Here is a 23693-nt window from a genome sequence, read left to right on the forward strand (position 1 = left end):
GCCTGTATGTAATCCTGATTGGGTTTTACAAATGCTCAAAATAAATGTGCGCATCAACAGTTGCTGTGTTCAGGTGGTACAGACATGTGTCACCGGACATGGTTCGTAATTAAGTACTTTTCCAAAGTCAAATTCCTGTATCACAGTTTGGAATGAGTGCTGAGTCATTCTCACCACCAGGGTTCAGTGACTAGAGCCGGAGAATGAGAACCAGGGAGCTGCACAGCTTAACTACCATGCTTTAGTTTGTCAGGGGTCATTTTGATGCACTGTTAAGTTTACTCTGTGTACATTTAATTGCTATTTAAACCACCCTTGTGTTGGTGGCTGTTAAGAATACAAAAATACATACATAGTACCCCATGTCCCTTACTTTGCATTAAGGCCCCGAAACACCATACCTTGAGTCCTTCTATGGCAGTAAGGCCCTGACCAGAGAGAACAGCACATACACATGCTCACCCACATGCTTTGCAACATACTGACATAAGAAGCTCAGATAGGTACAAACTCTTCTTGACCTCGGCCAGAAGGTGACACATCCACACAGGGAGTCAAAAACGATAATTCATTGTCATAAGAATCTAGGAGCAGCAGTCGTTAGCAAGAAAATGCTCACAATGCTGATAAAAATATGTATAATAGATATATAAAGTATATATGTTGTATTGTATCCCTATAATTGCATTCCAACACGTGTATACGAGCCTCATCCTTAATGGTCTTGATAGTGGACCACTCTCCTCACAACGGACAAAACCACTAAATGTGGTGTTTACACACTATTTACAGCCAATTGTATCTTTTCTCTGTTCCTCCAGGAGAGTCCTCTGATCCAGCGTGACCCCTCCTGACTCAGGGATATCATGGGCGACCTCTCGGTCCACCTCTCCCCGGTCCTCTTCCTCTTCCTCTCCTTCCTCCTCCTGGCCCACCCCTGCGCCTCCATCACGCCGCAGGTCCTGGAGCGAGCGTCCGCCTCCGAGCAGCCGCAGTCCCTCGCTAACGACACGGGGTCCGGCAAGAAGACCTGTTCGGACACTGTGGTGTGCAGACCCGGTATCCTGCTGCCGGTTTGGCTTCCGCTCAAGCCCCCGCTCGGAGAGCTGGCAGGCAGGGCCATAATCTACTTCCTCTGTCTCATCTACATCTTCCTGGGCGTGTCCATCATCGCAGACCGCTTCATGGCGGCCATAGAAGTCATCACCTCTCAGGTACTGAGCTGCGGAGACTTATGATTCTTACTTGGTCGAATTTAGCGAGCAACGATTTGGACCAATTCTACTCCTGACCCCAAAGAATCTTGAGAAATTCACCAAAGTGAACACTGGAGAGCATGCTTTCTTTAATAAACTGTCATTTTTAAACAAATATTTTATATAGTTAGATGGAACTTGCAAACATGAGTTTGTAACAGCATCTTTGGCATTTTTGACAACCGCTTGCAGGAGAAAGAGGTGATCATCACCAATTCCAAAGGGGAAAGGACAGTATCCACGGTGAGGGTCTGGAACGAGACAGTCTCCAACCTCACGCTCATGGCCCTGGGCTCCTCGGCGCCGGAGATCCTGCTGTCCGTCATTGAGGTGCCCCTCAACTCGCAGATCCTTTTGACCTGAGCTTTCATACAAAGGGCTGCTGCTGTTCCACTGTGACCGCTCTGAATCTTCTGAAACTCTACTTTATTTTATGCTGCTCAGAGCGACAGAGAAATCTACGACTTGTTAAATTCATAAATTGACACATAAATCCTAATTATGAATAGATTAATTAATTAATTAATGTCACAAATGGGGGGAAACCTCTCGCAACCACCAATGGGTACAAAATGTGTTTCATATTCATACATGGATATATTTCAACCTATATATCTATTCTGGCTTTATTCCATGCGTATTTACTATTTGAGTATTTCCACTAAAATGAAGGTTTATTCAAGTCGATTTCTGTTATTTAGTTTGTTTCATGGCTCCTAAATTCTTTTAAAAAATTGTGTTTGTCCCTGAAGGTGGTTGGGCATAACTTTCTCGCAGGGGAGCTCGGCCCGAGCACCATCGTGGGCAGCGCCGCCTTCAACATGTTTGTGATCATCGGCCTGTGCGTGTGGGTGATCCCCAACGATGAGTCTCGTAAGATCAAACACCTGCGAGTGTTCTTCATCACGGCTTTCTGGAGTATTTTCGCCTACATCTGGCTCTACCTCATACTAGCCGTCATCTCTCCTGGCATTGTAGAGGTGTGTTTCTGATGCTTATGAATATGCTAATGAATACATTAATAAAGTGTGTCAATCATCTCACGCTCACATTGGCTGCATTGCCAGGTGTGGGAGGCCGTGGTGACGCTGCTGTACTTTCCCGTGTGCGTGATCTTGGCTTGGATCGCTGACCGCCGCCTGCTATTCTACAAGTACATGCACAAGCGTTACCGTGCCGACAAGAGGCACGGCATCGTGGTGGAAATGGAAGGTGACCTCGAGCCCAAAGGCATCGATGTAATCATGGATAGCAAGCTGTCGGACGGCGGCGCGTGTCCCGTAAACTCGTCCAGCGTCTCTGTGCAGACGGGCACTGAACTAGACCCAAACAAAGATGAGGTGAGACCGGTGGCTTGGGGGGGGGGGGGGGGGGTGTAACAGTAAGAAATTGTCCTGAGTCATTGGGGGTCCGGCTCCGTTGATGAGACCAACTGTAGACGGGAAGAAACCGTTTTTCTTGCGTGAGGTCTTGGTCACGCAGCCTCCTGCCAGAGGGGAGCAACTCCAACAGTTGTTTGTGTTTGTGGATGAGAGCGCTGAGCTACCATCTTACAAGCTTCAGCGTCCTGAAGTGCACCATCAGGTTGGACTTCTTCAGCTGCCTCAGGAAGAACATCCCCTTCTGAGCCTTCTTTTTGATGGGGCTAATGTTCAGCTTCTATTTGAGGTCTTGATTTCTGGAGGAGAAGGACTCCACAGCGTCGACAGGGGAGTCACACAGGGTGATGGGTGCGGGTGGGGCTGCATTCTTTCGGAAATCCAAAACCATCTCAACTATCTTTAGATTGTCTTTAAAAGGCAGGAAGATAAAGCTACTAGCATAAGTGCAGACAGGGGAATCTTAACAACAGGATGTTGATCAGTAGGAGGCGGAGCAGTAGGAGTCAACAAAATGTTACTTCAAAAAGAGCCCTCAACGCCGTCTGCAAGATGCATTTCATAGAAGATTTATCCCAAGAAACATCAACACTTTCTTGTTGAATCCCACCAAGCCCTCTTATTATTTCTACTAAATTGGTTTCCTATTTTCGGATAGGTGGTCCGCATCCTGAAAGACCTGAAGAAGAAACACCCGGACAAAGACCTGGACCAGCTGATTGAGATGGCCAACTACTCCGCCCTGGTCCACCAGAAGAAGAGCCGCGCCTTCCACCGGGTCCAGGCGACGCGCTTGATGATCGGCGCCGGCAACATACTGAGGAAACACGCCGCTGAGCACGCACGCCGTTCAGCGGGCCAGGAGGCCGACAAGGCCACGTGCTCGCACATTTGTTTCGAAAGTGCGCAGTTCCAGTGCACGGAGAACTGCGGCTCCCTGAGCCTCGGAGTGATCCTCGAGGGTGGCACAGGCCAGAACACTTTCTATGTGGACTACTATACAGAGAATGGGTCCGCCAATGCCGGGGCCGACTATGAAGTCAGTGAGGGAACCCTGGTGTTCAAGCCAGGGGAGAGCCACAAAGATATTAAGGTGAGCATTTTCATATATATATATATATATATATATATACACTACCGTTCAAAAGTTTGGGATCACTTAGAAATGACTTTATTTTTCAAAGAAAAGCACTGTTTTTTCAATAAAGATAACATTAAATTAATCAGAAATACACTCTATACATTGTTAATGTGGTAAATGACTATTCTAGGTGGAAACGTCTGGTTTCTAATGAAATATCTCCATAGGTGTATAGAGGCCCTTTTACAGCAACTATCACTCCAGTGTTTTAATGGTACATTGTGTTTGCTAATCGCCTTAGAAGAATAATGTCTGATTAGAAAACCCGTGCAATTATGTTAGCACAGCTGAAAACAGTTATGCTGGTGATATAAGCTATACAACTGGCCTTCCTTTGAGCTTGAAGTTTGTAGAACAAAATTAATATTTCAAATATTAATCATTATTTCTAACCTTGTCAATGTCTTGACTATATTTTATATTCATTTGATAAATAAAAGTGTGATTTTTCATGGAATACACAAAATTGTCTGGGTGATCCCAAACTTTTGAACGGTAGTGTATATATACTTATGTATGTATGTATGTATACGTCGAGCAGCGATCACTCCACTAATATTTCAGTGTTTCGTATCAGTGGGACTATGGCTGTCCCTAACCAAATAAATCCTTCGTTGACGAACAAAATATGTTTCTTCACAAATAATCACACAAAAGCTCCACTTTAAATCTTTTGTTTAACAGTGATGTGCACATAAGTTTCTTGGAAAGCATAAAAAACAACTGAAAGAAATCTAAAATGAATGATTAGTGGGCTTATTCACTATGAGTTGGGGGGCAGCCTTCATGGGACTGTTGGAGGTATGTTGTAGTGTGTGTGTGTGTGTGTGTGTGTGTGTCATGGCCTTTTGCCTCCCTACTCTCCGTCTGCTCTCCAGGTGGGCATCTTGGATGACGACATCTTCGAGGAGGACGAGCATTTCTTCGTGCGTCTCCGGAACTTGAGGCTGGAGGAAGGGGCGGCGGAGGGGACGGGGACCCCACCGAAAGGTCGACTCGCGGAGCCGCTGGTCGCCACCGTCACCATCTTGGACGACGACCACGCCGGCATCTTCACCTTTGGCCAGCGCCTGCTGCGCGTGAGCGAGAGCACAGGCATGCTGGCGGTGACGGTGGTGAGGAACTCGGGCTCCAGGGGCACCGTCGCCATGCCTTACCGAACGGAGGACGGCAGCGCCAAGGCCGGGGTGGACTACGAGCACGTCGTAGGGGAGCTGAAGTTCATCAACGAACAGACCAGGTGAGGCACAAGCAGCGTCAGATGCTGCGACTGTGAAATAATACCCAGGAGCCACAGGGTGGAATGGATGTAGTTCCTTAGAACATTAATCAATTGTTGGTCCCAGATATTTAGATTCTTGAGGTTGCATCTTCAACGTACCATACATTAAAACAAGGATTTTACATGATCAAGAACCCCTTAAAATTAATATTGTCATAAAAAACACACAATAGAAAACCAGTCCATCTCTCCATACATCTTCTATGATACGATAGAGGGGGGCAAAGCCCATGTTCCTAACAGGCTTGTTTCCTGAATGTCTCACTTGGCCTGATCCTTAAGAGTTAAAATAATAAACTATGAGCAAGACTTCTTTTTCAAACCAGCGGTAGTGATACACAGCACCCTCAATGCTTTTATTTCCATACTACTGTAGCCCATTAGTGCTGCTTGTAGGAGAGGGGCATCTGACCCTCACTGAAAGATAACCAGGTGGAGAAGGTCCTATGAGACAGAATTACATGACGACCATCAGGTGTGGGAACCTCTAGTCACCCCATGTAAACTGACAGATCCTTTTCCCAATAACATTATATAAGCTGTGTTTGCACGTGGACTAATTGTACATTCAGTAAAAGACTTGAAGACTCATCAGTAAAGAGGGTGGCAGTTTGTAGCTCATAGTTAATGGAGAGGCGTTGGAGTGTGGTGTTTTATTATTTCATGTCTTTTCTCAGCCCGGTCAAGCATGCCGTGTTTATATGTAAACTCAACTTCCAAGTTCTCAAGAATTCATCAAAATATGAATTATGCAGGCTTTGATTATTAACCAGGTTATTGCCGTGCTTCAAGTCATTTATTGCTGTTGCTTCGGCACTCTGAGGAGCAAGAGTGCACGATGTTCAAGCCTGAATTATTTAAAAGCCCGCTGCCATTCATTATTCAGGTCACTGCAATTTGCAAGTGAGATTTAGATGGAGAAAATGTTTACGATTTTGAGGTATTTTATACATATATATATATGTGTGTGTGTGTGTGTGTGTGTGTGCAGTCAGATTCTACAGGTGCGCATTATAAATGTGGAGGAGTACGAGAAGCAGGAAAACTTCTTCATTGTGCTCGAGGACCCCAAATGGCTGAAGCGAAGGCTCTCCGGTGAGTGTGTTGTCAAGACTACAATAATAATGTGCGATGATAGTCAAAAAAGACGAATTGTAGATGGCGATGATCTGGCTTAGAAAAAACAAACGCAACACGGGCGGCTGAGCGCCGGCCACCTGCGTCATAGCCAGTAACTGAAGATTACACGCTGCCATTCACCGCTGTCTCTGTTTCACTGTAGAACGGGCGCCGCAGCCAATTATGAATTTATTGTCCCTTTAGTTGCCTGCTACCAATGTGTCAAAAAAGGAACTGGATATGTGGTTACTGGATGTCAAAAGAACCAATGGCATCAGATCAGATGCACGGTCATTTATACCATATGGGGCACTGTGAGGGTACACTGTGCTGACCAGCTGAACAAAGAGTAATGGAGAGTTGTTTATATTGTTCCTGTTTTAGATCAAGCCTCGGTGATGTATAAGGCTCTGAAAATAGTGTTGTTGTATTGTGTTGAATCCCTGTCTGTCTTTCTTCACAGCACTGCTGCTCAACCAGGGTAAGATAGTCTGGGTGTTAAAGGTGCCATGGGCAGCATTTATAGACACAAACACACTATTGCGGAACTGTAAATCGGCCTAGAGGCCATGAGTGAGGCCCGTGGACGCCGTAGTCACACATCAGGTGTGTTCTTCTAAATGAATTGGATTGTAAACGCGTCCTTGAGATGAGCAGATCCCCTAGCCATCGCTCCCGTCTGGGGAAATTATTTTGTTACTTTCCTCATACACTCGCTGGCATTGTGTGTGTACATCTATTCCAATCTTTCATCACATCCACTTTTCACTGTCAGAAACTCTGACATTTTGGCTCCATTTATTCTATTTCTTGTTTCATGCTGTGCTCAGCTACCGGTACTTTGGCATCTTCTGGTTGAGTCTTTGTTTCGGACATCTGCTTTAATTCACTTGGAGCTGGATAGGAGTCGTGTTCAGTCGCTGCAGATGAAAACATTTCCTGATTTTGCTGCTTCATCATAAAAATGTTTAAAATAACAAAATAACGGAGGACTCTACGTTTGTAGATAAGCTTCAATAAAAAGAAGTATACCAACAAAATTAGCAAGGAAATTAAACGTGTTTATCCCCCGTAGTCCCAGCCGAGGATACGCTCACATTGTTGAAAAGGAGATGCAAAACCCCGGCGTGCTGGGCGAACGCCTCCAGTCAAACCGAGCCAGCACGGAACAATGGGGGCTAGGGCGTGCCACCGTTGGAGGTGGTGCCATCCGAAATGCTTAGGATAGACTTATTTGTCTGCAATGATGGTAGTGCCAGGTCTACTGCAGGTGGGTCCCTGGAGACGGGTGGCACCCTGTCACCCTTCACTTCCACTGTGCCTTCGGGTGTTAGCGTCAAGACCACTGATTGCGAAGGCCCTTCTACCGGGGCTGGCTCCTGCTGGTTATCGGGGCGTAGCTCATTATTTAAAAAGCATCCAAATATGAATATGTCCTTACCTAACTCTGCTGCAGCTGTCAAATACATCTTGGCAATGCTGGGCGTACTACTCCCAACAAGCTCTGAGTTATAGATGGGTATGGTCAGGGTTTGGAGCACGACAAAAATAAATGAAAGGAAAGCTACTCAACTCAAGGCCAAAGATGTCCTCTGCCCTTCTCAACATCCTGTTTCAACAGGAAATACATCCAAAGATGAAAGCCAGATTCTCTCTGAATGCTACACAGAGCACCTTTAAACGTGTGTGCAGAGTGCTGAATGTTTGTTTTTTCTTCATCTTTATGCATCAGGTTGTTTCCTCGGCTGAAGTTTGGGATGTTTGTGTGGTTTTTGAAAATAACACCGTAAATATATATTAGGCCTACAGCAGGACACTGTGATTAAATGTCTGTGTTTGCTGACAGGCAACCCCACCCTGGAGGAGGCGGAGGCCCGGAGGATCTCGGAGATGGGCAAACCCATTCTAGGGGAGCACAGCAGGCTGGAGGTCGTCATAGAGGCGTCCTGTGAGTTTAAGGTGTGTGTGAGTGGCTGGTAGATAGCATCACACCGAGAAACTATACAAACAAATAACAAATATAGCAATGAATACAAGACATGTATTATTTCAGGAAATGTTAAGCTCATGCATATGTGCAGCCTCGAGGCACGTTTCAACGTACTATTACGTCTGCATGTGTAACGTTTCTCTGAAATACGCTGCTATCTGCATTTAGCATAGCATTCAAGCTAGCTTACATCCTTTATTTCAGTGGCAGCTCCTTTAAGCTTTTACACATATATAAGCACCTCGAGTGTCGGGGGTTGTTCATATTTAGGTATACAGTATGTGTTTAAGCTCATTAACCAACTCACACCCTCTTACTCACCAGACTCCCAATGGAGTACTAGACCAGGTAGGCCTACAGTGTCTGCTTGCATTCTGTGTGTGATATGGGCTCATTAGAGGTTCTCTCGTCTCATTTCCTCTACAAGAACATCCTGTATTCATATCTGCCCTTTCCCTCTTTTGGACTTCTCTCACGTGTTACACGCATCTTGATTTAAGATGCGTGTGTTCATTCATGTGTGCTGTGTGTGAAATTATGGGTGGGTTCATTCCTAATTGGATTCAATATCTGCAGCAGAGCAGTGAGGCCAGTGGTTTTGTGGGTGTTTAATACGTGTTCATGTTTGCCATATTTGCTTTGGATCTCACACTGAGGCTAGTCGGCATCAACTAGATGAAACAAGCTTACCTCCCTCCTCTTTCGTCAAATATTCATATTAAATATGCTGTTAATATCTTCTCGTGTAAAGATAGGTATATTTATAGTGATATAAATTTATATAGTAAATTCCTGTGGATCCATGTGCTCTGTGTGTGTCGATACAAGCTATGACTGCCTCCTACTTCTTGCGTTGTAATAGGAAACAGTGGACAAACTCCTGACGGACACGAACCTGGCAATGGTGCTCGGCACTCATTCGTGGAGAGAGCAGTTCATTGGAGCGGTCACAGTCAGCGCAGGTCAGTGGTGATGGTTTGCCTCTTCTTATCGATAGTTGTCTCTTCAAACCATGTTCATGTGGATGTGTGGTCACCTGGAGTATGTCTGTGTTTGTTCCCCGCCGAGGGACGACTACGGATGTAAATGAGCATTACTGATAACTCATGTTGACGGCTTGTACAACATGAACATTATGGAAACGGTCAATTCTGGTTAACCTTTATTTAGTATAAAATTAGAAATTAAAGTTGTTTTTTTAAAGGGTTTCAATAAATGTTTACAATAAAAATGTTGCAACTGTCACCTCTCTGCCGGTCGTCTGTCCGTTGAATATGAAACCACAGCCAGGAGCTGCTTAGCTTAGCATAAACACTCATAACGGTTCATATCTAATGCTCACTAACATGTCACGCCTGTAAAATGAGGAAGTTGTGGCCTCACAGGCGGCGTCCACAATAACAAACTATTCCTTTTCAAAGAAGGTGAGCTTTGATCGATCTTCACTGTGTCTCCTTCCAACAGGAGACGAGGACGAGGGACAGGAGCAGCGATTGCCCAACTGCTTCGACTATTTCATGCACATATTGTGCATTTTCTGGAAGATTCTGTTCGCCTTCGTCCCTCCCACAGAGTACTGGAACGGCTGGGCGTGCTTCATAGTGTCAATCTCTGTCATTGGTTTTTTAACAGCCATTATTGGAGACCTAGCGTCTCATTTTGGCTGCACCGTCGGCCTGAGGGACACCGTCACTGCGGTGCTCTTTGTAGCTCTGGGGACTTCAGTTCCTGGTAAGCGTAACAACCTAGCCACGGTTATAATCCCTGAAGGGATTCTGTGTTGGATTAAACTCTTGAACTATTTGTTAACTTCTTTTTTTCCCCAGATACCTTTGCCAGTAAAGTGGCTGCCACTCAGGACCAGTATGCGGATGCATGTGTGGGGAATGTGACAGGAAGCAACGCGGTCAATGTGTTTTTGGGCATTGGGTTGGCCTGGTCCATCGCTGCTATATATTGGCAAGTTAAAGGTAAGGTATTCCGCGTTGACCCTGGCTCACTGGCCTTCTCCATCACACTCTTCACCATCTTTGCCTTCTTCGCCATGGGGGTGCTGATGCTACGCCGGAGGCCGTCCATAGGTGGCGAACTGGGCGGCCCACGGATCTACAAAGTCCTCACTTCGCTGTTCCTCTTCGGACTCTGGTTCCTCTACGTCCTCTTCTCCAGCTTGGAGGCCTACTGCCATATAAAGGGCTTCTGAGAGCGCACAGCTGGGGAGAGTTATGACTGAACAATAAAAAACTAAAAACACACACCACTGGGACCTTCACCTGTGCAGTTCGGTTCCAGTGACTTACCACTGAGAAGACTCACTTGACAAACTGCTGCCATGGCTCTGAAAACAATTAATATATATATATATATATATATATATATAGAGAAAAACACACCAGCGACTCGCACATGCAAAAGTCTGTACGTCTCCCCCACCACAGGACAGTTCCAGTCAGCAGAATCTTTGGACTAAATAACATGCAGTGACTGTTTTTAATGAAGGAGAGTGGAGCAAGTCAGCGCGTACGTACTCTGTGGAGTCACTGGATTTTGCTTGATTCTAGCATGATGGCTGAAGGTTCATAACCTGGTTTGGTCTTCCCTTCTCCTCACGCTCATAGAGGCCGGATCAGAGTAGACGGCCTGACCCGGTATTAGATGAAGAAAAAAATGACAGCTGCTGTTACACAGATGTGCAATGTAAGTGTGTCGCCACGCTTATACCATGGCCACTTGTCCAAGTGTGTTTGTCAGTAAGCATTAAACCACAATAAGGTCTATTCGCTCAAAGCTAAAAGTGCCGTTGCTATGGTTACCTTCAGTTTGTGCGCACAGATTTAGAGCAAAGGTAATAAAACTATGGGGTCAGATCAGTCTCAATAATGGCAAATGCACACAGAGAGACTCACAAATGCAAACATACAGATTCACAAATGCGCACAGAACAATTCACAAATATATTCGATTTACAAATGCACGCAGAATGATTTACAAATACATTCCAATGCACACATAAATAAATTATAATTTGTTTGTTTGTGGATCGCTACACATTTGTGCATGGGTTTTTGAGACTCCCCTGCTGTGGCTCAATCCACACAAGAATAATATCATATAACATCGTGGAATGTATTTGTGAATTGTTCTGCGTGCATTTTTTTAAATGAATATATTTGTGAATTGGTTTCCTGTGCGCATTTGTGAATCTGTATGTTTGCATTTGTGAGTCTCTCTGTGTGCATTTGCAATTATTGATACTGATCTGACCCCATACAAAACTGTTGGCTGGAAGCGTTTGTGTTTTCTTGGTGTATAACTTTGAATGGACCAATTAGCCAATCATAAGAGTTTTCTTTGGGCACGGTACGTGAGCACATTCCGCTTACAATCTACAGTTTGTGGAGATAAGCTGCTGTTGTGTAATTATCTCACACTGATAAATTGTTTTTCTCTGTTGAGTTATGTGACGCGAGGGATTGTTTAGTCTAATTTAATGCACCTACTGAGTCGAATCTCACGTATTGATAATAGTCAGCGATCAGAAATGCAATAACCCTATATTGGAACATATAATTTATAAAGAATTACACAGGCAATGAATTTCTAATAAGCCGTGGAATGAAACAAATAATGTACCTGGTATCTGCCATTGAGTGTGATTATTTGAAAGTGATGATTCATTCACCCCTGAAATTGTAACTGTGTATTTATCGATGGTGTCATTGTAATTGAATGTATTTGAGCTGATATGAACAAAAATACATTGTAATTTCTTGCAAGCTGTCATAATCACATTGGCATTTTGACATTTAAGCTTAGTGTGTCTCCATCAGATGAATGAATACTTTCTCAATACAAGATGTTATTGCACGTGTCTATGGCTAGATAGCAGCTTCAGGGCTCTTTGGAGGGTTAGAAATCTTTAAGAAAATGTCAACGTATGTTGACATGGAAAAAGCATGACTGGAAAACCAAAAACAGACCTCAGGTACAAGTCAAGTCATTTTTGTGAAGGATGACCGGAGCAACACAACAACACTATACATGCAGGTGAGAGACATAAGATGATAAAATCACTACCTGAGATGCCAGTCTAACGATTACAGCATGCTAGATTGGATGGTGCCTGGACCCACTGCTTAGGTAAGATCTAAAATAAGGACCCAGCATTGTGCTAAGGTCTAAAACAAGGACCCAGCATTGTGATAAGGCCTAAAACAAGGACCTAGCATTGTGCTAAGGAATAACACAAGGATCCAGATTTGTGATAAGATCTAAAACAAGGTTGAAACGATGTTAATGATGGCAAATAAAGTGACATTGAATTGTGGGTCACTTTTGTATGCATGACATATTAACTTCCTGGTTTTGCAGAGCTAAACAATTCTGAAATGTAATGCAATGCACTGATAAGGGGGGGGGGGGGGGGCTTTGAAGTGGTGGGAAATATCTTAGCATACCAGCATATGTACATTCTAAGATGAGGATCGAGTAGGAAGTCAATAGAAAGTAGTGCTAGGTTAGTGTGTTACCATTGTTTTTTTTATAAATGAATGAGCTGTGACTGTAACCCCACATATGGATCAATCCCACCTCCTGTTCTGAAGGTCAATGATTGACAGGATACATCGATCGAGATATGTGGCTGTGATGGCCTGCTGCATTCAACATGAGTACCCGAGTCGAAATGTCACAATGGTTGTCAGTTCCCAATTGTAAGAGGAAAAACTGTTGTTCATTAAAAAAATTAATAATAAAAAAAGTCATGCAGTGATCCCAAACTTTGATTACTATTGGAGGAGACGCATTCTCGAGTAAACGATTTATAATTATTTGAGCCTTTATCAACACAATACAGATCATAGAAACTGCTAGGAAAATCAGCTAGGACAATCGAGTTGTTGCTGTCCCAGAGATTGTACGAATTTTGTTTTCAGATGTCCAAAAAGGTATTCCCTTTTTACCACATCACTTGAACGCAGCAATAACCCGGCACGGGACAGGACAACATGGCTGCCGCTGCAGGCCGATACTCCGGAGAAGGCGGCAGAGCAACGAAAAGACAGAAAACGGATGAAGGAGGAATGACCACGGTGAGGCTTTCCATCTAGTTATTATACTCAGACGTGCTCGGTTTAGATTTTCTTGGGGATGCTTTCAGTCTGATAAAGTAGAGCGTATTAGCAGCTTGCTGACGTATAGCAAGCTAGCCACGTTAGCAGTCGTTATATCGGGTTTAGATAGAAAAACGCTAAAAACGGAAGTTTGTCGAATAAATATTGTATCACGTTAGCTACTAAACGACACGCAGTTACCATTTTCTTTACTATTAATACAAATAATATAGTAAACCATAAGCGTTCTCTATTAATGTTAATCTCCAATAAGCGTTATTGTATACGGTCTTGGGCGCTATTCAGGCCCAACTAACGTGAACGTTAGTCATCTCTGCCGGTCTGCTGCGCCATCGCTTTCCCACCAGCTGTGGACATATTTCATGAACCCACAAGCGTCATGTTGTGTGTGCTCGTTTGCAGGAGAGCTACGATGACCCTCACAAACCGCTCCCCTCCTCGGTGGTGCACATCAGGGGCTTGGTGGACGGTATCCTGGAGGCTGACCTGGTGGAGGCCCTGCAGGAGTTTGGGGCCATCGGGTAAAAATGGAGCCCCTGCAGTCTGTGCATGTTTAATGTGATCTCTGTGTTCTTCACTGGTATTCATGTGTCAGGTATCAGCAATCAGAATAACCTCTAAACATGGTACTCGCTGACAACCCAGTCCTAACCTGCTGTCATCCTATCAAGCTGCTACAGCCTTGTAGAGTAGAAGATTTGAAATGTGAATTCTTAAGCATATATATAATTTTATATTTTTGTGTTTTTCAGTGGGGTACATGTTGAGTTGTAAGTCAAAGCCACATGTGAGATTTTACAAACACTTCTTTTATTAAAACAGACTGTGATCAAAATACATTTGCAAAGACAGGGGTTTCTTCCAAAAAGGCTACTGCAAAAAAACATAAATGAAAGATGAATAAAGAAAATAGGCACCCCTCAGAAGACTATCAATAAAAGACCATTGGCTCTGGGGACTGGTGCAGTGTCTTCCTTCATTTTGCAACGTTTTGCTAATAGAGGGAAAGTGGGTTGAGAAGAGAGATGTAAAAGAGATTGGAAATAAATTGACATACCTTAGTCATCGTGAATGCAAGTTGAACCAAGTGACAAACATCTATGTGACTTGTGCTTTTGTTAATGAAACATGGTTCACTAATTTTCTTCTTTAAATCTTCATTCACAGTTTTGTCGTTATGATGCCCAAGAAGCGGCAGGCCCTAGTGGAGTATGAGGACACGAATGGCTCCTGCAACGCTGTCACATATGCAGCAGAGAACCAGGTTTACATTGCCGGTCACCCTGCCTTCATTAATTATTCCACCAGCCAAAAGATCTCCCGGCCAGGGGACTCCGAAGACACCCGGAGTGTCAACAACGTCCTGCTGCTCACGGTCATAAACCCCATCTATCCCATCACCGCGGTAACTTTATTATACAAAATAACATTCTGACTGTGTCACATCCTCATTTATGTGGTAGTCTGTTGAATTGGATACGTTACTATATCGTTACAATTTCAGACCGAATAATTTATTAGATCAATCTACATGTCGATGTTGGGAGTACTGACTCCTGACTAGGAGTACTATATGAACTTATCTGTGTGCCTCTGCAGGACGTGCTCTACACCATTTGTAACAACTGTGGACCTGTGCAGAGGATCGTCATCTTCAGAAAGAATGGCGTTCAGGCCATGGTGGAATATCCTTTTCAGTGATTGCATTTTACATTTGGACACATAATTGTGCACTGTGTTGATGTTTAATTAACCCGGGCCGATCGGAAATCTTGATTTGAATCAGACCGTACCTTAACTCGTTGCTGCCACGTTTGACTCGGTCCAAAGTGCTCAGAGGGCCAAAGCTTCTCTGAATGGGGCAGACATCTATTCTGGCTGCTGCACTCTAAAGATTGAGTATGCCAAGGTAAGCGTATGACCATGCCTCCTCAACTGTGGTACCTGTTGAATTAACGTCAGATGTTAATGAGAGGAAACTGTTTTATTTTTGTAATGCAATCCACAGCCAGCCCGACTTAATGTCTTCAAGAACGACCAGGACACGTGGGACTATACAAACCCCACCCTCAGTGGCCAAGGTAACATGGAGTCCCGACCCTTTCTTCACCCTATATTCTTCCTCTCATCCACTGTATGGGATGATTAGGGCTCTCTGCCTCCGGGGTTATTGCCTTTGATCACAGGTGAATGGTTTCATCCACCGTTCACCACGCTACTCGGCTCAGTGGTCAGAGGCAGTATTCTCCCGATGCCTTTCACAGTCTTCATGCATTTTTGTCGCCACACCGCAGGCTCAAAGTAAGGGCATGAGGAGCAACCTCAAGGGCAGCCAACCTTAATGACAGGTTAATGCATGAGAGAAGCCCTATGCACTCGTCACAGTAGCATACGTAGGCGCACCATTCCTTACGAAGGTCCACATTCCCTACAGAGCATGTCACAGCTACACACCCTCACAGCCCTGCTCGACACTACAGAGACTGTCACACCTGTTGTTATTCCTTCAAACATAGTGGAGATTTTATCATAGTTTATATTCAACAATGCACTAGCTAGCTGAGTGGACTTGTGGGACCATTTGAAACACCTCTGGTTAAAGGTCCCATGAAACCACTCCTAAGATCCTGAACATTTCTCAGGCTTTGATTTACTGAACAGGTACTTCTGCATGAGGGTGGGACTTAATATTGGGTGGGCTGGGGTTTTAGGGTAAGGTGGAGCATAAACACAATGATCACTGCAAGTGACACCATGATGTTGAGGATCAAACGCCTAACTGTGTTGTTGAGTGTTAGCATTACGATCAGCAGAGACAGTAGCTGCTGTGTTTACAATTGTATTGGATGGATGATTTTGCATATGTTTCAAGTAAATACTTTATATTTAAAAAAATTAAAATGACATCTAACAGTCATGCTGGGTTAAGTTAGTTGCTATGTTTTGCATCTAATCTTTGAACAGATCTGGTACACGAGAACATTACTATTCTATTTCATGGGAACGTTTATTGTGCAACGTATGTTAGAAACAAACTGCATCAACATTGTTCAGCTTTCAAATCAATATTTTTGTCAAAGACCAGATCATTTGAACATTTTTTAAAAAAAGGTATAGTTTACATCATTTGTTAATTGGATATGTGTTGTGTTGATGTAATGCTAAAACAATTTGTTTAAAAATTAAGAACTTAAAATACAGCTCCTTGCTTGCCTGAAACCTCCATGAAAGAATATGTATCAGCTACTCACTTTATGATGACAGATTATTCTCTGCCACTACAATGACAAAATGCAGGTTAAAATACAAGATACTGCTCCAAGCAAATAGGCAAACTGTTAAGTAGTTAGATTATTGGCAATGGGATGGAGAAGCTGATACTGCAATTCACATTTGCCTTACATACTATGTGGTCAGCAATACTGTTGTTTTAAACCCGATTACAGACAAATACTTTACTTAAGTGTATTAGTGTTGTTGTTTTTTTGGGCCAATCGCTGTTAAATGATGTAGTTGTATTTTCTTGTACGAGGACCACAACATGTACATTGCGAGTCTTATACAGGTGTTTGACATCTTTCTTATGGTTTGTGCTGCCTAGCGAGCCAGAGGTACTCCTTGTGTCCTCACTGTGCAAACTCATACAGGCTTACTTCAACCTCTCCAGCTACAGCATAACAGCACCCACAGCCACAGCTAATGTACATCTGCTCTGTGGCATACATCGGACACAGTGGGGCAACAGATTCCGGAACACAACCTCAACTCAGTACTTCCTTATTCCAAGTCCATCATCACCGCTACCTCCACCACCTGACATGGGAGTCCATTTTATCTTTTGGCGGTGGTCAGTAGCCACCATTTCAGTTTTGAGGGACATAAATACTCCCAAGGCCACGTGAACAGACACCTCGCATATCCACCACAGACTGACGTTGACAGATTGATAAGCATCTACCCCCACCTCTCTGCCTGTACAGCACATCTCATCCGCAGAGCCCACCGAGGAGTCACAACATATTGATGATGAGGGCCGAGAGGCAAGTGTCTTGGTCGTTGGGATGTGCCAGCCATAACACAACCACAGCGAGCAACAGCGGAGTGTTTCAGACACACTCAGCCTGACCAGGGAACAGACGCAAGCGCACACTGGGGCAGTAAACAAACAAAAAAGAGGCCATTCCCTTTCTCAGATGCTAACACCGCTCGTCTACCATCCTTGGGCGAACACAAAACAACGAGCCGAATATCCACGGCGACACACAGCTGAACCGCCATGACGGCACATCGTCACGCCTTTTCTGCTTTGCCAGTGGCTGACGGCTAATAAACCAAATAAGCAGGCATCACGTGAGCAGCCATTTTTTACACGAGAAGAAATATCCACAGGGGGGCCGACGAAGACACAAGCATCAAACACCTATCAAGCATACAAGCACAGAGGCAAACAGATTCAAAAATCTTTTCCTAAAGCTTCCTACATTTATGGGCTCTGGTGTTTTGTTTTTTTCCCCTGTACCTTCTCCCCCATTCCCCTCCTCTCTGTGTTCTTGTGTTGTTTCATTTTCCTTTTTTTTTGTTGCACTGGCCCATAGTTGATGCCTTTAACGCCTCCCGTGTGATGCAGGTTTGGCTCAGTGTGTCTGGACAGACAGACCATTCTCAAACGGTGCAAATGTCCAGCTTTGTGGTCAGAGCACGGTAAGCTGGAAATGAGCCCTTTGAATTGGAACGGTCCAAACAAACAAGCAGCAAGTCAAAACCCAGCGTGGATGTATTTTTCTTTCTGGTGGTTGGAATACAAGGAAGGGAAGAAGGAAGAAAAGACTGAAGAGGGAGAATGAGTTGAGGCTGGAGTCAAGAGGTTGGGAGGTAGCATCCTTGCTGAAGACTGCCCCCTACCTGCCCACTGTGTCCCATGCTCCATGTGTGGTGCTGTAAGTACTTGACAGAATGATGCATTCATAATCTGACTGGATGGTTAAAAGTAGAAAATGATTGTGAAGTGAAAACAACGTGACTATTGTTGAATTGTTTAGCCATCATGTTAACACTACAATATGGTAAAGGCCCACAGCAACATTAGCAAACAACAGATGTCAGTCATGGAATTGACAAACTGGCTCTGAATTGTCTTGCTACATTTTATAGTCTTTTTTTCTTTTCTTTTTTTGTCTGGTTATACTACCTCATGTCGGGTTACCACGTGCCTTACCGTACAAGGGAATGAGTGGGGTCAGTCAGTACTTGAACAATCATGGTATCCAAGAAAAACACTTTCTTTCATTAAGGTCGTGTTAGATTGAGATGTTACTGTCTTGTAAGATGGTATATTACACAGTAGACTGCTGCATGGTCAGATATATAATCAGGATTTTGTTTTGCAGATCTGGATTTTGTTTCTAGTGCAGATTGTTTTTATTTTGTTTAGCACTATTCACTGGTTGCTGTCACATCTGTTGGTGACATGTTAGTATGACATAACAACAGTTGATAGTGTCCTTTCAAGTTAAGGTATAATGGGAATAAAATAGGTAGGAAAAAAATCTAAATGTTTTATATTCAGATTGTATGTATAATGCAACATTCTATGCAGAATGGGTTGTGGGGGTCGTGTTTGTTCCGATTTAAAGTCACAATATTTGGTGACTACTCCCAGTGATCTCTTCTCATATTGCTTATTGACGTGTACTTGAGTTGCACATTCAATAAGCAAGCTGCATTATAAGCAGCCACCGATTTAGTGTCAACTCAACATCCGCTTCAGTCAGGGTTGTAGATTATCACCAGTCAACGGCCAAATGCTCATGAAATGTGCAAGTGCCTACTAGATTTTCTCCGCCCACCAGCCGAAACAACAACGTTATTAATCTGTTTAGTATCTACACTACCGTTCAAAAGTTTGGGATCACCCAGACAATTTCGTGTTTTCCATGAAAACTCACACTTTTATTTATCAAATGAGTTGCAAAATGTATAGAAAATATAGTCAAGACATTGACAAGGTTAGAAATAATGATTTGTATTTGAAGTATTAATTTTTTTCTTCAAACTTTGCTTTCGTCAAAGAATGCTCATTTTGCAGCAATTACAGCATTGCAGACCTTTGGCATTCTAGCTGTTAATTTGTTGAGGTAATCTGTTGAAATGTCACCCCACGCTTCCTGAAGCACCTGCCACAAGTTGGATTGGCTTGATAGACTCTTCTTGCGGTCAAGCTGCTCCCACAACAGCTCAATGGGGTTGAGATCTGGTGACTGTGCTGGCCACTCCATTACAGACAGCATGCCAGCTGCCTGCTTCTTCCCTAAATAGTTCTTGCACAATGTGGAGGTGTGCTTTGGGTCATTGTCCTGTTGGAGGAGGAAATTGGCTCCAATCAAGCGCTGCCCACAGGGTATGGAATGGCGTTGCAAAATGGAGTGATAGCCTTCCTTATTTAAAATCCCTTTTACCTAGTACAAATCTCTCACTTTACCAGCACCAAAGCAGCCCCAGACCATCACATTACCTCCACCATGCTTGACAGATGGTGTCAGGCACTCTTCCAGCATCTTTTCACTTGTTCTGCGTCTCACAAATGTTCTTCTGTGTGATCCAAACACCTCAAACTTGGATTCATCTGTCCATAACACCTTTTTCCAATCTTCCTCTGTCCAATGCCTGTGTTCTTTTGCCCATCCCAATCTTTTCTTTTTATTGGCCAGTCTCAGATATGGCTTTTTCTTTGCCACTCTGCCTAGAAGGCCAGCATCCCGGAGTCGCCTCTTCACTGTCGACGTTGACACTGGCGTTTTGCGGGTACCATTTAAAGAAGCTGCCAGTTGAGGACCTGTGAGGCGTCTATTTCTCAAACTAGAGACTCTAATGTACTTGTCTTCTTGCTGAGTTGTGCACCGGGGCCTCCCACTTCTCTTTCTGCTCTGGTTAGAGCCCGTTTGTGCTGTTCTCTGAAGGGAGTAGTACACACCGCTGTAGGAAATTTTCAGTTTCTTTGCAATTTCTCGCATGGAATAGCCTTCATTTCTAAGAACAAGAATAGACTGCACAAGGGTTTTCAAGGGTTTTCTAATCATCCATTAGTCTTCTAAGGCGATTAGCAAACACAATGTACCATTAGAACACTGGAGTGATAGTTGCTGGAAATGGGCCTCTATACACCTATGGAGATATTTCATTAGAAACCAGACGTTTCCACCTAGAATAGTCATTTACCACATTAACAATGTATAGAGTGTATTTCTGATTGATTTAATGTTATCTTCATTGAAAAAAACTGCTTTTCTTTGAAAAATAAGGACATTTCTAAGTGATCCCAAACTTTTGAACGGTAGTGTATATGGATTTTGCAATCCACCAGACAAAGATAAATTCATTTTCAAATCAATTCAGTGCACTCTCTGGCGTTTCATACACAATCTCCTAGTGTTCGTATCGCAGTGTGTACGGATTGGATGTCATAAGCAAACTAACTGAATGTTAATAATATCATTTCTAACATTTCAATTTGAAATGAGAACATTACATGTTGTTTTCATATTGAATCGCCATGACTAGATTGTCAATCTGCTAAACTACAGGAAGTTGCCTTGATGAACTTTTTGTCTGTGCAGATAATTCACTTTGGGTTTGGTTGAACAGATCATTTCTTACATCAAATATGATAGGGAAAAAATCAGTACTCACTTTTTTGTTGATTACTTTAAGCGCAGTCTACAAATCTGGTGTAATTTCTTCGGTTCTTGAGTAATGTAATCTAGTCAAAACAATTTTATCAATTCACTTCTGATATTCTACGTCTGTCGTATCCTGGTTTGTTTGAACCTGTATAGTTCTCATAGTTTTCAATAACACATGCTTAGAGTTCACAGCACTGATGCAGATTTTACCCTCTGATGGTCTTCTGGGTCTTTCTACTCCATGTAATTGTCGAGCATGTAATAGGATGATGATATAGTGTTGCCAAATTTATACTCTAATGTTTATTTGGATTTGACGTTTTTATATGTGTACCTGCACAGATGCTGATGGTGAAGGCAATTGGAACAATTCACAAGGTGTGTGTGTGTTTGTACTGGGATGGCTGATATAGGATGAAAGCTATTTTTCAAAAATCTCTGCTAAAAAAAAAAAATCTCCATTATGTCACGTATTGGATTAGCAAAATAGAGCCTGCATCCTTTTTTAAACATCTACAGTATTAGCCCCCTTTGTTGCATGTCAATCACAAACACGTCCTTTAGTAGGCTACGGTACATGTTGGCTATTTGACAAGGAAGCTGTTTTATAGGCAACTTTTATTTGAACCATTTTAGACCCCAATGCCAATCCTAACAAACGCCAGAGGCAGCCAGCTCTTCTGGGAGACCACCCACCTGACTATGGTAAATATCCCATGAAGATATTGGTCTGACATTTGAAGGTATGGATCACACTCCCAAGACTGTAGCTGTACCTCAAATGTTGTTTGTCCCCTCTGATGAAGGTGGCCCACAAGGAGGTTATCATAACTACAATGAGGACAGCTACGGCCCGCCTCCTCCCCACCGCATGGGACCCGGTATGGGCGGGCGCGGTCGCGGTAGCCAGCGCTACGGCCCAAGTTATGGGCCGCCACCCCCAGAGTACGGTCCTCACGCCGACTCCCCGGTTCTCATGGTTTATGGCCTTGAGTCCGCTAAGGTCAACGCCGACAAGGTCTTCAACATCTTCTGCCTCTACGGCAATATAGAGAGGGTGAGTGGAACACACCGTGGACACCAAAAGCTGATAGCGGCATACATCGCAGAATATGTCATGTGTTTGTTTGATTTTTAGCGATTGCTGGAGTTGAATAGAACAGATGCGTGACAGGCGTATTTGTCATCTTTAACGGATTTATCAAAATATTTGTAAATAACTAGTCCATGTTTTAGAGTGTTAAAGAATACATGCAAATTGAAGTCATGGCCTTAATAAACAAAACAACCTTACTGGTAAAGAAAATAATCGCCATTTGCAGATCATGTTTCATGTTGTTTTTTTTGCGAGTCAGCTAGTTTTTCTTCCTTCAGATTAAGTTCATGAAGAGTAAGCCTGGAGCAGCAATGGTGGAGATGGGAGACTGTTACTCTGTGGACAGGGCCATCACTCACCTCAACAACAACTTCCTTTTTGGACAGAAACTCAATGTTTGGTAAGAGCAGCTGTCCAGACAATTCCAAAACAAGAAACTAGACTGTACAAAGATGCAGAGCTGGATGTACAACCTTTGACCTTTCCCCCTGGCAGTGTTTCCAAGCAGCAGGCTATTGTGCCAGGACAGTGCTACCAGTTGGAGGACAACACCAGCAGCTTCAAAGATTTCCACGGATCCCGCAACAACCGCTTCACCTCCTCGGAGCAGGCGGCCAAGAACCGAATTCAGCACCCCAGCAACGTCTTACACTTCTTCAACGCGCAGCCCGACATCTCTCCAGAGATCTTCAACCAGGTAAAGAAAGCCGCCAGGGTTTCATTTGTGAGGTGCACATTTTTCATACACCAGCGGCTCAAGCTTCCACTGAGACTGGTCTTTCCTTCCAGGCCTGTGAAGAACTGGGAATCAAGAGCCCCACCAGTGTGAAACTTTTTACCGGAAAGAGTGAGTACTATGAGCTACGACCAGGCCAAGCGTATAATATTATTATGGAAGATGCTGTCTTATATATTTTTTATAAAGTGAAGTAAAGACTGGGTAGTATTAATTGGATGGGTGTAATAATTAAACAACGTTAACACACAGTGGAGTATTATTTATTGTAGTAACCTTGTCAGTCCTGTTGTGTCTGGTACAAAAGGTGAGCGGAGTTCATCTGGCCTCCTGGAGTGGGAAACCATCAACGATGCTATGGAAGCCCTAGCTCTGATTAACCATTTCCAGATGAAAAATCCCAGTAAGTTATCATCTTTGCAATAATGTATTAGTTTTGCCGTATACTGTACATGTTATATCGCCTTCAGTTTGTCTTTTACCTTCTTTTTTTTTTTAAATGAATGTTTTTGTTTGTTTCCCCTTCCAGGTGGGCCTTACCCCTACACCCTGAAGCTGTGTTTCTCAACCACACACCATGCCAACTGAACACTCCACACAAACCATTTGTAATGTCTGTGTTCTCTACAGTTCTGTCAGTATTGACAACAACTAGGACTGCATTGCTTTAGAACATGTTTAAACTATGGTTTTGTATGATGTATTTACTTTTATCATGTTTTCAATCACTTTTGTTTTGTATGTATCTAACACAATATTTGAAGAAAGAAAGAGGAGGAAAAAGCACTACCCTGACCTCAGTTTGTTGGTTTTGTTGAATCATGTCGAACAGTAACCATGATGTGAATACTCATATAACCAGTGTTCAGGTCTCCAGAGATAA

General features: G+C 43.5%; 2 protein-coding genes across 11 annotated transcripts; both read left to right on the top strand.

Moving 5' to 3' along the window:
- The first annotated feature begins 866 nt into the window (after positions 1-866).
- On the top strand, positions 867-11947 carry slc8a2a (solute carrier family 8 member 2a). 7 transcript variants are annotated; one of them, XM_056411873.1, is made up of 12 exons: positions 1170-1214; positions 1449-1586; positions 2009-2236; positions 2324-2596; positions 3294-3728; positions 4655-5016; positions 6050-6153; positions 6641-6658; positions 8024-8136; positions 9030-9129; positions 9632-9898; positions 9994-11947. In XM_056411873.1, the coding sequence occupies exons 1-12, from the start codon at positions 1185-1187 to the stop codon at positions 10368-10370; spliced, it is 2445 nt and encodes an 814-aa protein (XP_056267848.1). In that variant the 5' UTR covers positions 1170-1184; the 3' UTR covers positions 10371-11947. The 7 variants fall into 7 exon arrangements, with proteins under 7 accessions (XP_056267841.1, XP_056267848.1, XP_056267845.1 ...); XM_056411866.1 differs by lacking the exon at positions 6641-6658 and having other exon boundaries at positions 867-1214; XM_056411870.1 differs by lacking the exon at positions 6641-6658 and having other exon boundaries at positions 2324-2608; positions 6050-6195.
- A 1203-nt stretch (positions 11948-13150) lies between these two features.
- hnrnpl (heterogeneous nuclear ribonucleoprotein L) lies at positions 13151-23599 on the top strand. 4 transcript variants are annotated; one of them, XM_056411876.1, is made up of 14 exons: positions 13151-13257; positions 13702-13820; positions 14467-14704; positions 14899-14984; positions 15112-15208; positions 15308-15380; positions 21321-21356; positions 21615-21683; positions 21785-22035; positions 22353-22474; positions 22570-22771; positions 22864-22921; positions 23118-23213; positions 23340-23599. In XM_056411876.1, the coding sequence occupies exons 1-14, from the start codon at positions 13174-13176 to the stop codon at positions 23396-23398; spliced, it is 1590 nt and encodes a 529-aa protein (XP_056267851.1). In that variant the 5' UTR covers positions 13151-13173; the 3' UTR covers positions 23399-23599. The 4 variants fall into 4 exon arrangements, with proteins under 4 accessions (XP_056267851.1, XP_056267850.1, XP_056267853.1 ...); XM_056411875.1 differs by having other exon boundaries at positions 21615-21681; positions 21777-22035; XM_056411878.1 differs by lacking the exon at positions 21321-21356.
- The last annotated feature ends 94 nt before the right edge of the window (positions 23600-23693 follow it).

This window comes from Pseudoliparis swirei, chromosome 3 (assembly GCF_029220125.1).
Source record: "Pseudoliparis swirei isolate HS2019 ecotype Mariana Trench chromosome 3, NWPU_hadal_v1, whole genome shotgun sequence".
Classification (NCBI taxonomy): domain Eukaryota; kingdom Metazoa; phylum Chordata; class Actinopteri; order Perciformes; family Liparidae; genus Pseudoliparis; species Pseudoliparis swirei.